The 18,101-nt window shown below is 35.1% G+C and overlaps 1 protein-coding gene across 1 annotated transcript in view; it reads right to left on the bottom strand.

The window, feature by feature from the left end:
* Window positions 1-16,899, bottom strand: part of CNGB3 (cyclic nucleotide gated channel subunit beta 3) — a gene marked incomplete at its 3' end in the record, with an annotated part of 141,384 nt that extends 124,485 nt beyond the window's left edge. The window contains exons 1-2 of the mRNA XM_079902412.1: window positions 16,781-16,899; window positions 13,357-13,438 (exon numbers count right to left, since the gene is read on the bottom strand). Coding sequence (XP_079758538.1) covers window positions 13,357-13,438; window positions 16,781-16,891 — 193 coding nt within the window. The 5' untranslated portion in view covers window positions 16,892-16,899. The remainder of the gene's footprint in view (window positions 1-13,356; window positions 13,439-16,780) is intronic.
* Between the last annotated feature and the right edge of the window lie 1,202 nt (window positions 16,900-18,101).

Below are 18,101 nucleotides of genomic sequence, written 5' to 3'. Positions count from 1 at the left end.
TAAATTTTTTCCTTCAAACCTACAAATACAATTTCCAATTAATATAGTTTAAATTATAATGTACCCAGAGAATAATCAATTCATTGCTAAATATTTGGATTTTAGAGAAGATTTTAATGAAAATAAATAAATTAATATAAAAAGAAAATATAGAGGGAGCAAAGAAATACAATGAACACAATTTAATCCATTATCCACAGTTTCTAATTTATTTTTAATTGGATGTACTGTGCTTAGAAAGTTGAAATGAAGGCCCAAATCATAATTCTTATTTTATTGTAGTACATTATAATTTTTAAAACTTAAGCCCACACAGTATCGAAAGTCTGGGCTTACAAAACTGATAAATCAGGGTATGATCCCTTACTTTACAAAAGTTTTCACCGTACAAGTCCTTTAATATGAAAATTTCTATGATCCATCTAAAAGTTTTCAATATACTGAACTGTTCAGGAACATGTTTCAAGAATAAAATGAATCATAAAGTCAAGCCATTACTTACCATTAAAAAAAATTTATGAATAAGAAAGAATAAACCCCTGAATTTCCCAAGACAGTTTTCTTCATTTTGCATCTCTTATCTACCTTTATTTTGGAATTATACTAATTTTGGCTGGAAGATAGGAAACACACACTTTCCATATGTCATTTTTTACTAAGAGGCTTTTGATAGAAATGAGAGAATTTTCCCTGTGTATTTGGATCAAACTATATTTTTCCATTTCTTTTTATCTACCCCCCCAATCACTTTTCAGATTTTTGACATTGTTCCATGTATTGCTGCCTAAGAAAGTGATAGCCAAATCTTTTTCCTATATCTACAAATATTGGGGGCAATCACTGTACGATATTTTAAAGCAGAGAGTTCTTAACCTCTGGCCATGGATGTCCTGTACAATCATGGATTGGAACCTTTGAGACTGTATGTTGTATATGCATTTTTTTCCATGGAGAAGATCTAGGGTTAACATGAGCTCCTTAAAGGAGTCTGACCAAAAAAAAGGTTATGAGCCATTTTGTGCATGTATACATTTCTAGGGACACCTGTCCTCCAAAGAATATTAGGATTTAAATAGAGCATGAAAAAATGAGTAAAATAATTCAGAAAAAACCCTCCTGAATATAAAACAGGCAGAATCTGTAAAACAGAGTATTCCTTAAGAGGCTTTTAGTGACTGTTTCTTATAGAGGCATATGAGCATAAGCTGCATCGTCCTCTTCCATCGCTCATTCAAGCCACAGCATAGGTATTACATTTGCTGTTACTTTTCTGCTAGTATCAATTACATGACCAATTGTTTTGCAATAGTTCTTTTCTTCCATTCTAATAAGTAATCTTTGTTTATTCTCATAACATTTGGATTAAACTAACTTTGAGTAGATCTTCACACCTTACCAGGTCTCTTCTAGACATTACCAAGCCCTTCTAAAATGATGCTCTATTATGACAAATCTAGGCTATTTTAGAAGTTAATTATAGCCTAATTTGCTTTGTGGATAAGCATTTTATTATAAAATAAATCTTCTATCATAGCTTTTTAAAAAAAATCACAATGCCTCATTCTGTTTTTTTTTAAAGAAATAATTTTTTCTCAAATAATTACCTGCCATACACCAATATTGGCTGAAGGTTCTGAGAATGGGCGTTTGAAGACCCTGCACATTTTTAAGGCAACTGAATTAACTTCAGTGAGATTATTTAGCACAGCGAAGGCAGCTGCCAGTGGGTAAACACAGGAGAAAAGACTCACATAACCAAACTGCAGGAATAACTCCAAGTAATCATCAAAGGTGCCCGAGTAAGTTCCCATTTCCTTTTCCAGAAGGACCTGTTCATATAATGTAGCATCTATGTCTGCCTTTAAAGCCTGCACCTTCCTCTTCACCTGCACATGCTGCTTCTTTTGGAACCAGTAAGAAAGAAGAGATTCTACAATTTGGTTAAGGATTTGAGAGGTAATCAGGAGAGTAGCCAAGCTCTGACGCAAAAGCTTCATATCCCTCAGGACAAAGGCAATGTAGAAGAGTGAGGCAAAGCAATTTAAAAAGTTGAACACTAACACTTTCAGAATTAGGCGATTCTGGTAGGCAGATTCCAATCTGTGATTCTCCCATGAAGTTAAAAACTCCCATGAAGATGAGAAACCAGTTATTTCCATTCTTGGATTCAAGGCAGAACAACCTGAAAAAATACCCATGAGGACCTAAAACAAAAGGATCTCCATGAACTATAGTCAGTATGGGTGTCTTTTTATCCATGCAGCATGTTATTTGTTTGTGGGAACAGATGGTCAGATTGTTTGCATCATCCTCATCATGAAAGAGAAATCTAAAATACGTGGCAAATCTTGCTTTGGTATCGGGGTAAAGTTTTGTGAACTACGCATGGTACTCCCCAGCTTCACACATGGACAGCAGGATTCCCTTTTTTGCAGCTGCCCAAATGAATAGAATAAGTCTTTCTGCCAACTGTACTCTTTGCACATTGTGTAGCAATTGCCAGATCACATCAGTGCACTTGGTCAAATTCTTCCCTAGACTGTGTGCCCGTGGCAGATATCAAAGGGTTCTGATATGGTTGCTTTTATTGAATGTGCAAGAGTGAGTACTGAGTTTGCTCTCCACACACCTGGCTGATTCTGTCTCCAGCCTGGCAGCATCTCACTCTGGGCCTCTGTAATACACTTTCAGACTGTTTGACCCCCTGGTACTGCGCATGGTGGAGGTCTGCACAGGTGTGAAACGCATGCTTTCCTCTTTAAGAGAGGAAATAATTGATACAGAAAGCCATCAACCTTCCACATTTTATCACTGTCACTAAATAATTGCTGAAAAAGGAGGGATTCAAAGAAAGAAATTAATTTGGGAATAAGGTTGTTAATTATGCATTGGTTCAATTGGCCCTTTTTTGGATGAATGTAAAAAGAAGACCTAAAAATGCTTTCATTGGTTGGAATACCTCGTGCAGGTGATAATATCACTTAGTTAAATTTCTAATTCTTAAAACACCAAATACATTGTGGGCTCTGTCTCAGAAACAAATCTCCTTTTATTAGACACCAACAATACCTGAGTGCTAGATGTTAGATGAATTATTAAAGACTAAGTCTGAGTACTTTCATTAGATGCATAAATGATACTATTATTTTCATCTTAATGAATGAACATTTGGAGTTAAAAATGAATAACACAGTTTTAAGAAGTGTATGATTAATGATTATTTTCTGGCACCCAAGATTGTATTTTTGTCTCAGCTTGTGATTAATTTTGTAGTTGCTAGAATATATGTTTTCTTAGAATAATTTTAATTACAGCACCTTGATCACACTTGAAATTTTATTACATCTTTGTAGATTGTCAAATGACATGGAGGAAGTTGACAAATATTGTAGCAGTGCATACACAATGGAATCTGATGGAGTGCCTTAAATGCCATAGCATAGAAAAATGGAGTACTTTATACTAAGAAGTGCTCATGCAATCTATAAAAATCTAGAAGGAATCAGAGTAGGTGAGAGTTCTGGAAACTATCCTATTAGAAGAATGGTTGAAGAACTTATATTCTTTAGCTAAGGTATTGAAGACTAGCTAGTGACCTAGCAGTTATTTGCAATTCTTTGAAGGGCTGTTACATAGACAGGAAAACAAAATTATTTCATGTATTCCAGAAGGCATAAGAGGGATCCATCAATGGGATTTACAAAACGGAAAAACAAACAAAACCCCAAACATTCTAACAACGCAACTTGTCTAACAGTGAAACATACATTTTTGTGAGGCAGCAAAAATCCCATTGCTGGAGGTGTACAGGCAGAAGCCTATGCCAAGAGAGCTAGGATGGGATCCTTGAACCTACTCAGAGGTTAGAGTTCCTCCAGGCAGCCTTAACATGCTAAAACGTCCTGAAGGAATTTTTACATTTAGGCAGATTTTGCTTTAAGGTACATCATCACAAGTAAAGAAATGAATAACTGCAAAGCAAAAAGAATACAGATCCATCTAAGGTAACTTTGGTACTGTGTCAGGATCAAGGAATCCTGTCCTCTCTCAATGGCATGCTTGTTTTCAGAGACCTTTTATTGGGATTAATTCATCTAGAAAATGCATTTTACATACAGGTATTAAGGAATGTGGTGAGTTACTGGTACTGGGTACGGAAGAGAGAGCTCTAATCCTAACATCGCTAATTCTCTGGGGGACTCTGGATAAGTCGCTTTTCTGTAACAGTTTCCTCATCCATAAAATGAGGAATACTTTTGTCATGGGGATTTCTGTGAGGAGTAGATAAAGACTCCGTTCGAGAAAAATGCAATATAAATACAAAGTATTCCACCAGCCAGACTAGGGTAAATTAAAATGATCTTTTTTTCAAAAAATATACATTAACTCCTTCAGGTCTACACAGTATTGATGTATGTGGGGCATACAGGAACTTCTATTTACTTAAAAGAGTTCCAGGGATCAGGAAAGCAGAATGCGATTTCCTACAAATCAGATATATTCTTTAGCAGAAAGAAGATTAAAAACACAGAGTTTGATGTAATTGAATTATGCAAATATATTTAAATCATGAAAACTGCAAAAAAAAATGGCATTTTATCCAAAAAAAAAGAAAAAAGAAAAAAAAGTGAAAACACCCACTTTGGTGAGTCTCAAGTTTTTAGTTTAAAAAATAAGTGGACACTGAGGTATTTTATCATAGTCTCCTCTTCTGTTTGATATTTAAAACAGTGTATGATTTCTCTGCCTAACTTCTCCTTTTAGCTGTTATTGCTCTCTTCATCTCTGCTGTATCACATGCAGGAATGGTTCCTGATTGTGCACACAGCTGGGCACCTGACCTGAAGAAGGTAGCGATCCATGCTGGCTGGTGACCCATATATATGGTCACCTTGAAGGCTCTGCCCCGTGGGAACAATGGTCGTTATCTAAGTCAGGTAGACTGCTCTCTCTGGAATATGGACTGGGAAAAGAGTAGATAGAAAGAGAGCAGTCCAGAGTAGATATATACAGAGAAACACAACAGTCTTGAGAAACGAAGCCATGTTGACTGTGAACAAGAGTCAGAGACAGTAATTAGTTCCTACAGCTGCTTCCATCCCCTGAACACTTTTTCAGTTCCAGTTATCCACAAGTTTTCTTACGATGAGCCCTTGCCATCCAAGGTGCCCTGATTATGCCTATGTCCCAGCATGTCCTCAGCATGGTTGGGAATTTTCTTCATCGTTTCAAACTGCAAAGCCCATGTTACTTATCTTTTTTCTAGACTAAGTTTTCAGAAATTTCACATGCCAAGTTTATTCATTTCTCATTTCTTTTGTTCATCATCATATTAGGTATTAGTTTTGAATGAATATTTCTTATTGAGTTCTATAATTCTAATTGTATACTGTATAAGACTTTCTTTTGGGATGAAGCAGAGAAACATGCTTGAGTAATTTTGATAAAAAGTTTCATTCTTTTTTTTGCTGATGTAGTTTCTATATTCTCACCTTAGCCCTTGGCTGGTGAATAGGACCAATAGTCACAAAGTGGACTATACTGCTAAAATTAGCCATAGTAGTTCCTCTCATGCCTGCCAGTCTGTTTATATAGGGAAGCCTTTACTGATACTTGTAAATTAAATTTCAGTAGACAGTCTGCCTATTTTCCTATTCTACATAAGACAAGTTAAGTTGAATAAGTTAATTGTTACTACCAAGGACTAAAGAGTGGTCTCTTGTTTAAACAAGCTAGGATTTTCCCTCCTTTTTTCTCTCTATATTTTAAAATATAATATAATTTATTTTTTAGAGCAGTTTTAGTTCTAGAGCCTTTTTTTTTTTTTTTTTTTTTTTTTTTTTTTTTTTTTGGTTTATTTGTTTTTGTTTTTTTTGCGGTAAGCGGGCCTCTCACTGTTGTGGCCTCTCCCGTTACGGAGCACAGGCTCCGGACGCACAGGCTGAGTGGCCATGTTTCACAGGCCCAGCCGCTCCGCAGCATGTGGGATCTTCCCAGACCGGGTCACGAACCCGTGTCTCCTGCATCGGCAGGCAGACTCTCAACCACTGCGCCACCAGGGAAGCCCTAGAGCCGTTTTTTGTTTGTTTGTTTTTTAGCTCTCTGGATGTCTGTTCAAACTGAGTTGGCTGAGATGCAGGCTAGGTCAGTTTGGATAGATGGTGGGGGACTGGCAAGGCCTGGGATGCCTCTGCAGACCTGGAACCGTGCTGAAACTGGCACGCTGGGATCTTGGTTGTGGAGAGCGATTTGGCTCAGAAGGTGCAGGGAGGACCCCACACTTGTAGTCTGTTTGCAACATAAAGTCTGGGCTGGAGAGCATGACTGGAAAAGAAGGGAAGACTAAGAGGATAACTAAAAACATCTTGTCGAGTGTTGTCAATGTCCACAGGTTTTAACTACATGGAGTACCTACATGTGGTAGGTTAGAGGCCACAGAATGGTAGTATGGGCTAAATTTGACAAGAATTCAGTTTTCTTTCAATGATGTAAAATAAGGGAATATTTAAACACTAAAAAGTCAATGTTTAAAAACTGGGAAATTTCAAGTTAAGATTTGTATTTGCAGTCTCTCTAGACTGAAGATGAAATGTCTGGCAGCACTTAACCCTCTTCCCCGCATGACAGCTATTGGTCGGAGCCGAGTGACCTCTGGCTCTTTAGACAGGGCATACGTGATCCTCGTTTAAGCTATCTGATTTCTATCAACATTGGAATTTACCAACCTCGATGCTAAATGCTTTATGTATATTAATTAATTTCATACCCACAACCTAGTGATGACAGTATTATCCTTATTTTATACACAAGCAAGCTAAGAGTCAGAGATGTTAAATATCTTGACCAACTAAGGTCACACAAAACTAGTTAAGTAGCAGAGTAATAATTTGAATTCAGGGGTGTCAAACTCTGTTTTCTCTAGTACAAAATACTGCCTTTAGTATTAATTGTATGATTGTTTGGACTGAAAATGTCATTTTCTTAATTGTGACTTTGAAAGTGTGGAGTATTTTAAAGCCATATATGTTAGTTTTCTATTTCTGTAGCAAATTACCACAAATTTAATGGCTTAAAGCAACACAGATTTATTCACTTACAGTTCTGTAAGTCAGAAGTCTAAGACAGGCTGCATTCCTTCTGGAGGCTTTAGGAGAGAATCTGTTTCCTCATCTTTTCCAGCTTGTAGAGGCTGCCTGAATTCCTTGGTTCATGGTCCCTTCCCCCATCTTCAGAATGCATCAATCCAACCTCTGCTTCCATCATCCCATCTCCTTCTTCTGCCTTTGGCCCTTTTGTCTTCTTCTTATAAAGACCCTTTGACTACATTGAGGGCCCCTGGATAATGCAGAATAATCTTACCATCTCGAGATCTTTAATATAATCACATCAGCAATTTTTTCCCATGTAAGGTAACAAATTCATAGGTTTGGGGAGTTGGGGTATGGATACCTTGAGGGGCATTATTGAGCTTACCAAGCCATACAAGTTATGGGCACCAAACTTTGATCCACTTCCACACAAATAGAGTCACTTTATGGCATCATAAATCACTAGGTAAGTCATTTACATATCCTATGCTGGTACCAAAACATTAATTTAAAGAAACATTTAATGTAATATAAGTGAAGTGGAAGCCTAAGAAAAATGATTGTAATCAAAAGAGGACTTTAGTAAGTTATCTTTATTTGAATCAAAAATATGTTGCGCTCTTCATTTCTATGGCAGATATAAATTAAACCAGGCTCTGCAGAAGATAAGAGTTCTATAATCAGAAATCAACATCTGCAGATATTATGACATTGCACCTGCATGTTTTGAAGTGAAGAACACAGAAATACCAACCATGTATAAGAGGCTATATTTAAACAGTAATAATTTTGCTTTTTCAAAACAAAATATCTCAAATATAACTGTTATTCCTATTAAAGTTTCTGAAGACATGCTAAGTCTGCAAATTTAAATGAAACTATTTTTTTTTCCTTCCCACTCAAATAGCTCCTCTATTAAATGAAGTTTCCATGAAAGAGCTTTTATTACCAGCCAGGAAATATTAAGATTACAAACACACTTTGAATAGAGTATAACAAGAATAAGAATAAACTTGTAATCCCAAAGATGTGATTCTTGGTTTCATGTCGTCAAGGTTGTATTTTTATGTGAGAACTACAGATTTGAAACCATCACTATTATAAAATAACTCATAATATTAAAATCTCATCAAAAAATAAAGTACTTAGGAATGAACCTGATCAAGGGGGTGAAAGACTTATATGCTGAGAACTATAAAACATTGATAAATGAAATTGAAAGTGATTTAAAGAAATGGAAAGATATATCATCCTCTTGGACTGCAAGAATTAACATTGTTAAAATGGCCATATTACCCAAAGCAACCTACAGATTTAGTGTGATCACTATCAAATTACTCATGACATTTTTCACAGAACTAGAACAAATAATCCTAAAATTTATATGGAACCATAAAAGACCCAGAAGAGCCAAAGCAATCTTGAGGAAAAAGAACAAAGCAGGAGGCATAACCCTCCCAGACTTTAGACAATACTACAAAGCTACAGTAATCAAAACAGTGTGGTATTGGTACAAAAACAGACATATGAATCAATGGAACAGAAGAGAGCCCAGAAATAAACCCACACACCTACAATCAATTAATCATCCACAAAGGAGACAAGAATATACACTGGAGAAAAGACAGTCTCTTCAGCTAGTAATATAGGGAAAATTGGACAGCTGTATATAAATCAGTGAAGTTAGAACGTAACATCACACCATGCACAAAAATAAACTCAAAATGGTTTAAAGAGTTAAATATAGACACAACACTTTAAAACTCCTAGAATAGAACATAGGCAAAACATTCTCTGACAAAAATCGTACCAATGTTTTCTTTGGTCAGGCTCCCAAGGCAATAGAAATAACAAAAATAAACAAATGGAACCAAATCAAACTTTTATACAGCAAAGGAAACCATAAACAAAACAAAAAGACAACCTACAAGACTGGGAGAAAATACTTGTAAACAATGTGACTGACAAGGGCTTAATTTCAAAAATATACAAACAGCTCATACAACTCAATAATGAAAAAACAAACAACCCAATCAAAAAATAGGCAGAAGACCTAAATAGACATTTCACCAAAGAAGGCATACAGATAGCCAATAGACACACAGAAAGATGCTCAACATTGTTAATTATTAGAGAAATGCAAATCAAAATACAATGAGGTATCACCTCACACAAGTTAGAATGGCCACCATTTAAAGGTCTACAAATAACAAATGCTGGAGAGGGTGTAGAGAAAAGGGAAAACCCTCCTACACTGTTGGTGGGAATGTAAATTGATGCAGCCACTATCGAGACCAGTATGGAGGTTCCTTAGAAAACTACAAATAGAATGACCATATGATCCAGCAATTTTGGAAATAATGAAAACACTAATTCAAAAAGATACATGCATGCCCTAATGTTCACAGCAGCACTTTTAACAGTAGCCAAGACATGGAAGCAACTTAAATGTCTACAGATGAATGGATAAAGAAGATGTGGTATATATACACAATGGAATACAGCTCAGCCATAAAAAAGAATGAAATAATGTCATTTGCAGCAATATGGAGGGACCTAGAGATTACCATATTAAGTGAAGTAAGTCAGAAAGAGAAAGACAAATACCGTATGGTATCACTTATATGTGGAATCTAAAATATGACATAAATAAACTTGCTTACAAAACAGAAACAGACTTACAGACTCAGAAAACAAACTTATGGTTACCAAAGGGGTAAAGGGCTGTGGGAGGGATAAATTAGGTGTTCAGGATTAGCAGATATAAAATACTGTATATAAAATCAATATATAACAAGGTCCTACTGTATAGCACAGGGAACTATATTCAATATCCTGTGATAAACCATAATGGAAAAGAATATGAAATATTCTTTATTTTTGTATAAATATGTATAACTGTATCACTTTTCTGTACACTAGCAACTAACACTACATTGTAAATCGACTATATGTCAATAAAAAAATTAAAATAACTCAAAATAAAACAGAATTATAGTTTGAATTATCTTGACAATTCTGTGCTTTTTTCTTCCTTTGGATATGCAGAGTTGATTTCTACTGTAGGGTGTTTCTCTCTTCCTCAATACCTCCATTTGTTAACCAACAGTTCATTGTATGCAATGAAAATTCTTATATGATCTACAGAAGAACCTTCTACTCCTTTTGAAAAATTTGAAGATTAAATAATGCTATTGATAAAAAGATGTCAAGAGCTGGAGAGGGTGTGGAGAAAAGGGAACCTCCTACACTGTTGGTGGGAATGTCAGTTGGTGCAGCCACTGTACAAAACAGTATGGAGATTCCTCAGCAAACTAAAAATAGAATTACCATTTGATTCAGCAATCTCACTCCTGGGCATATATCCAGACAAAACTATAATTCAAAAATATATATGCACCCCTATGTTTATAGCATTATTCACAATAGCCAAGACATGAAAAAAACCTAAATGTCCATTGACAGATGAATGGATAAGGAAGATGTGGTACATATATACAATGGAATACTACTCAGCCATAAAAAGAACCAAATAATGCCATTTATAGCAACATGGAGGGACCTAGACATTATCTTACTAAGTGAAGTAAGTCAGAAAGAGAAAGACAAATAGCATATGATATCACTTATATGTGAAATCTAAAGTATGACACAAATGAGCCTATCTATGAAACAGAAACAGAATCAGAGACATAGAGAATAGACTGGTGGTTGCCAATGGGGAGGGAATGGGAGAGGGATGGATTGGGAGTTTGGGATTAGCAGATGCAAACTGGTATATATAGAATGGATAAACAAGGTCCTACTGCATAGCACGGGGAACTATATTCAATATCTTATAAACCATAAAGGAAAATAATATGAAAAAGAATGTATATATATGTATATATATATACATGTATATATATATATATCTCTGAGTCACTTTGCCGTACAGCAGTAATTAACACAACATTGTAAATCAACTATACTCCAATAAAAAAATAAAAAAGAGAAAGAGACAACAGGAATCAGAGACTACAAGTATAGATAGCTATTTCAAGCAGTCTTACTCTAAAGGAGAATATGGGAATGAGGCAATAGCCAAAGAGGAAGTGGAATCAAGAGAGGTGTCTTTTGGTTGATGTTTTGTTTTTGTTGAGGTGGGAGGGAAAAAAATGTCAAGAACACATTTTTTTTATTATATCCTCTTGGTATAGGAGTCTTACTATCTGTGGAAGTAACATATGTGTGTGAACTTTTATCAGAAATGGAGGCTTTATGATTATTAAATGTTTCTCTTTCAGTGATACATCATTGTAAACATTTTAAATCAGATAATCTAACAATTGAAGAGCCTAGCTTTAGTAATCAGTTAGGAGGTAGTATTAAACTGCATTCATGTTGAAAAACATTGCAGAACATTTACTTTGTTTTTCTTTCTCCTCAAGTAAGTAAATGATGACTGTTTAGAAGACACTATTTTGCTGTCTTCTTGGCTGAGATGAAAATGCAAAAGAAAGTGAAAAAACCCAGCTGATCTCTATAGACACAGTAAGTATTCTCTACATTCTAATCAGAACAATAAAAACCTAGATTTGTACTTCCAAATAAATAAGTAAATAAATAAATAAAATCAAGAAAACTAAAGTGAATTTTCTTCCCTTGTTTTTAAAAATATATTGTTGAAAGCGGGTAGAGAGGAGATCATGAAAATAGAAGTATGAATTATTTACAAAACTATATCTGTATCTTTATAATGTTACCCTCCAAACTGGGAACATATTATTTTCCTCCAGTTATTCAAGATTATTCTACATTTCTCTGTTAAATTGTTATTTTCTTCACATAGATTCTTTGTTTTTCTTTTAAATAAGAGCAGTCAAGTATAATGACAATGGGACCATTTCTTCAGCATTTGATCGTAGGGATATTCCTATAGAGGAATTTGTTTACTTACAACCTTTCTTGTGATTTGCTTCTTTATTTACAATCTTGCCTGTAATTTTCACGTGTTTCTTATTTTTCCTCCTTAGAGATAGAAATTCTGGCTAGCAAAAACTCAATTGTGCTTCAGCTCCAAAATTTGTTCTAGTAAAAATTATCATACATCTACCTTTGTCTAATAGATGAAAAGCAAAAACATTTACTCTAGTTTTGTAACAATAATTGTATGTTTTCATTGTTTAACAGTAGCATATTCTGTTCTAGTGATTCTTCTATCATTTTTATGTTTTATTGGTGATAATGTAGTGTTAATACTCAGGAGAAATAGGAGAGGAGCTGGTAATAGATTTCATTAGATCCTACCAAATCAGATGAAGTAATTTAGATTTTGTCCTGCAGGCAATATTGGGCACTTAAGGCTCTTTAGAAGAGACTAACAGAGACGTGAGATCAAAATAATGATTAATGGAAACTAATCTGCTAATACTGTTGGGGCTGGATGAAAAGGGGAGAGATTGGGTGAAAGAGTCCTAATCAGAAGAGATCACTTAGAGCCTGGGAGTCATGTAAGCATGAGTTACTAATAAGGATGGCATTAATGGTGGAATTGGAAAGGAATGAAGTGGGTTTGAGGGCCATTATGAAAGGAGATCTGGTGACTAATTTCCTTTATAGAACAGCCTAGATAGAGGAATAAACATGAATTAGGTTTTGAGAGACTGAAAAAATAATAGAACCAGGAATAGAAATAAATCAGGAGAGGGCGCTTAGTTGAAGGGGAAGATAAGGAATTAAATTTTGGACATGCTTTCTTTAGGATGGCAGCAGAACATACAGGTATATTTGTCCAGTGGTTACTTGGAAAATATTGGACAGGGTCTTAAAAAAGAAATTGGTCTGATATGAATTTGGAATCATCAATGTAGAAGTGAGTGTGGTAGCCCTAGGAGTAGATAAGATTTCTAATGGAGTTTCAAGGGTGAAGAGAACAGAACCTTTAAACATGTATAACCCACATCTATTTTAATGTTTTTATAACACTTACCTGAAATTTCATTGTTCGCTATACACTTATGTTAACACAAATTTGGCCCATATTCTTTACCACTGTATCTCCAACCCACAGAACAGGGCCTGGCATGTGGTAGGTGACAAAAAAGCGTCTATTGAATAACTGACTGAATGAAGAAATAATTTTTATAAATATCCAGATCTTCAAATAATCTCAAGTGTGACCCTACATAATTTACCTAGTCAAGGACAGGTGTTTCATCAGACAATACATTTCAGAGAAATATACATTTTATTTTTAGGTTTTTTTTCTGCAGATTTGGGTTCTTACCTTGAATTTTGGTGTATGACTCTTCAGCTGAAACTGGAGGCATCTTGGTTTTGAGAGATTTCTTTTCATTTTTGTTTTCTCCCTTTGAGAAAAAAATAGAGATAGTACATGTGATTTTACATAAAATGAAGTTGAATGTAAAATATAAGAGTTTTTCATTCCATAATCAAGCCAGTCATTAAAATTGATCATTTGTTTATGATATACTAAAAATGATAATTCTTGCACTTAAATGAATGTTCTTGGCTCTATTATTGAATAATCAACTTCAATCTCCACAGTTTGTTGACCACAGTCTGTTTTTTTCACTGTGGTTGCTGCATCTCCCAGGCACATGTTTCTCCCAGTTCTGGTTCTAACTTCCTACAGCCTGGTTCTAACTTCCTACAGCCATAGCATTGGTCCCAGTCTAGGTCTTTAGAGGTAGAATGTAAAATGATGGAAAGAAGAAAGTACCTTGGTGTCTTTACTCATAGCTCTCTTCCTTTTACATTCCATGATTTCATTTGCATCTATCTCATCATTTATCTTAACATTTAAGCTTTCCTTTGAAATGTAAGTATATCTCACTGGATGTGGCCAGTGTATACCTGAAGATTTTCCCATGGGGACAGGGTAAAATAAGATATAAGGTTAGAGCATAGAAAGTTTGGCTCCCAAGCTGCTCACAGCTGCATAGGGGGAACAAACACACACCAGTGCAACTGACATGAAATGTTATCAGTGATGACACAATGTTAGTAGATGCTAGGGGTGGGGCATAAAGGGGAGTGGTCAGTTCTTCTGGAGTTGAAGGTAAAGGAAGGACACTATTCAAAAGGAAGTGACTCCTGAATTTACAAATCAAGATGAGATTTTTGTTTTCCAGATGGACAAGGCATGGGAAATATTACAGGCAGTGGACGTATGTTTAGCAAAAGCCTAAGATGTATGTAGGTGAAGGGAGACTACAGGAGTGCTTGGAAGGGAAAAAGGGTGAGAAGATGAGGCTAGTGAAGTAGGAAGGGATTTTGAGAGTCTTTTAAGCCTTGATGTGAAGTTTGACATTATTTTCAGACACTGTATGTCAGAAACATTTTAAACTGGAAAGCAAATTGATCAGATGATTTAATTTAAGACTCATATGTGTTAGGCAAGGCAGGTATTATTATTCTTATATTATTGAATAGGAAATTGATTAAGTGGTTAGAAAAGTATGGATCCCTGGATAGATTATGAAGTAGTGATAAAGCCTTCTGACTTCAATCAAATACTTTTACATCATGTTATTCAGAAACATTTCCATCATAGTTTTATTGTACATAAATGTAGTTTTATGTGAATAGTGTCTTATTCTGGAGTATGAGAGAGAGTTTGTACTAGTCTGAGTTTGCAGTTTTTGATTTCATGGTTATTGACAAATTTGAATTACATATGATATTTTGGTTTGAGAATTAACTATTTAAATGACACTTAAAATACAATGTAAATTGATTTATTCATTCATAGATTTTTATAGGACTCAAATAATCGATTTGTATTTCAGAAATATGTTGTTTAAATGTCATTTTAAAAGGTTATATTCTGTAGATGAAAAGAGGGTTTTAACTTTGTGTCATTTTTAACATTTAGCATATTTGAAACTGGAGAAAAACTATTTTTCTTTTACCAACATGTTACTGGAAAGAGTAGTTGCAAATAATTCCCCAGTATGACTTTTAAGATATGTGATGCCAGCAGACTTCCAGATTAACATCCACAAATTATGGCTGTCAGGAATGGCACAGGATGTGTCTAAGAGCTGCCCTACTTGTGTCTAGTCTGAGTAGCTCTCCAATATTAATGTTTCTGAAGGAAAGACAACTCTCTAAGGAGTTTCTGCTCATTTTGCCTTCTGTTTTGTATCAATATAACCTAGTGATTTAGCTCTCAGGAACTAAAGTCAGATAGAACAGGGTTCTGATCCAGACTCTGCAATTTGTAAGTTGTGCGTAAGTAACAAATTATAACAGGGCCCATGAGAATTCAATACAGCAGTGCTTGGAAAGGGATAGCACCTTGCTTGGTACATAGTAATTGCTGTTAGCTACTATGTTCTCCAAGAGAATAATGTATTAGCTATTTTTATGTGCTCTGCAGGAAAATAATCATGATGGTAAGTTGGCATATATCACTGTAATGACTTTCCCAGAGAAAAACACAAGGCTAGTTGAAGGGAAGTACCCAGCTCAACACTTGTGATAGTCTATAAGTTTTTAAACATATAAGTAACTTTTAAAGTATGAGATTATTTATTTTGACACAAGTATTAGAAAAGTCAAGGGCACTCTCATAAAGAACATTCTCCACTTCTTTCCACTGCAGAAACAGTCAATGTTAATCAGAAAAGGAAGGCAAATTTTCTAGGGCCAACATTAGGTAATCTCAGTATTTTTTATACTCTAGGCTCATTTAAACCTGAATCATTAGACCATGCTATGCTAGTCCCTGAGGTACCTTCCTGTTTGTATTTGACATCTCTCATCCAGTTCTCCTAGATGTGAAAATAATTCTTGCTCTAAAAATCTTACATAGTGCTTTTAGGTAAATCTAGTGAGCAATTCATGAAAATTGTTCTATAAATAGCTGTAAGTGAATATTGATCATATAATTACCATTTGGACTTAAATCTGTCATAAGAACACAAATTATTAATAATGATGATGATAATAATTACCACTTAGGAATTCCCTACTATATGCTTTATCTATACTGTCTCTAGTTTGTATACCAAGGCTACAAAGCAGGTATCATCCTCATTTTATAGATGAACAGACTTAGAACTTGTGCAAATATTTGTCCAGAGAAGGGTTCCTCCACTTTGGCAATATTAAAAGTTTGAACTGGATAATTCTATGTTGTAAAGGGCTCTCCTGTTCATTCTAGGACATTTAACAGCATTTCTGGCCTTTCCCCTTTAGATGACAGTAACTTCCCTACCCCTGGGCTGTGACAACCAAAAATATCTTCAGACGTTGCTGATTGTCCTGAGTGCAAACTACTCCCTATTGAGAACTCCTGGTCTAGAGAAATTACTGTTAAAATGCAGTTTCTTAAGACCAGGATGTTTGACATTCTCTGTTGGAACTAGATCATATAACCAGTTTAATATTTGAGAAATGATTTCATTTTGGATGATGGTAGAAGTGAAAATCAGCAAGGAGAAGTCTTACTTTGCTTTTCCAAATCATAATAGGGTCTTCTAAACATTTATTATTCCATTCTAAAGCCAATATATGCAGTACGTATAAAATGATAAGGATAAACCCCAAAGACAAACAGTCCATGACCCAGATGGTAGCAAGTAAAACTGCAGAGAAATCACACATCATAGTGTTTATTCAAATTCCTCCCCAGACAAGAAATGATGAGAATCAAGACTGATTTAGGGATGTGGGGAGCATACCTGTCTCGTGGGTTGCTGTGACTTGCTGCTTGGATCAGAACCTTGTTTATTCTCATCGCTCCCATCACTAGGCTTCACCTTGTTGAATCTTATTGTCAGGGATTTAAACATCTTTAAGGTGGTTCTGAAAACTTCTGTTTTTATGACTCTGTGTCTGGAGGTAGAGAAATGTACTTTGTTTTTCTTTTCATTAGTAGACAAGCCAATTAGTTGCTTAATCAGGATTTCGTTCTGGTTAATTCCTAGAGGCAACTCTCTAGCTAGTCAGGGCTTTGGCTTAAAAGCAGCAAATTACTTCTGCTTGGATGATTTGAATTCTGTTTATGAACTTTAGAGAGTCAAAATACCCCTGTGAATAACTTATAAGTGAGAATTAAACAAAACTTCATTGTTGATTTAAATTGTTTAAATGATTGTTTAAATGTGATCACATTACCCATTGGTTTGTTTATTTTTCTTTCTTTCTAATTACCCACCCATCTATCTCTTCTATCTAACATTTGTCAAAGTACTACAGGCAAATGATGAAAAAACAAAATGTGCATAAAGGCTTATAATATAAAGCAACTCTCCCAAAGTCCTCACATGTAGTTCTGTACTGTGAAGTAACTACTTTTTCCTTTTTCTGTTCTTCTGGTGATTCTTTTTTTAATTAGTATTTTACTATTTGATTAGATTAATGATGTTCTTGGAAAATACAGTGAAAAATGAGACATAATGCTTTGCATTCCCAATAGCCTAAACATCCACCTCAGATTCATAATGATAAATACATTAGAATTAAGCAGAGAGAGTATATTAGTTTGCTAGGGCTGCCATAACAAAGTACCACAGACTGGGTGACTTAAACAACATAAATTTATACTGGAGGCTAGATGTCTGATATCAAGATGCCAGCAAGGGTAGTTTCTTCTGTAAGCTGTGCGTAAAGGAACAGTCTCTCTTCTTGGCTTGTGGATGGTCTTCCTCTTCCTGTGTCTTCACAGTGTCTTTACTCTGTTCATGTTTGTGTCCAAATTTCCTCTTCTTGTAAGGACACCAGTTATATTAGATTAAGGCCCACCTCAGTGATCTTGTTTTAACTTACCTCTTTAAAGACTCTATCTCCAAATAAGGTCACATTTTGAGGTAGGGGGATCAGAACTTCAACGTGAATTTTTGAGGAGATATTATTCAGCCCATAACAGAGAGACAGTATGTTTGATGAATATCACTTTGAGGAAATGTAATTCATTGCTCAGAAGCAATTTGTTCCAAAATTTCTTACAAGTTTACTATTTTCTTACAAATTGCTGAAATATTATGAAAGCTATCTATGTGA

Source organism: Stenella coeruleoalba, assembly GCF_951394435.1.
Source record: "Stenella coeruleoalba genome assembly, chromosome: 17".
In the NCBI taxonomy this organism is placed as follows: Eukaryota; Metazoa; Chordata; class Mammalia; order Artiodactyla; family Delphinidae; genus Stenella; species Stenella coeruleoalba.
The sequence above is the reverse complement of the archived record's forward strand: the minus strand, read 5'-3'. Positions and strand labels throughout refer to the sequence as shown.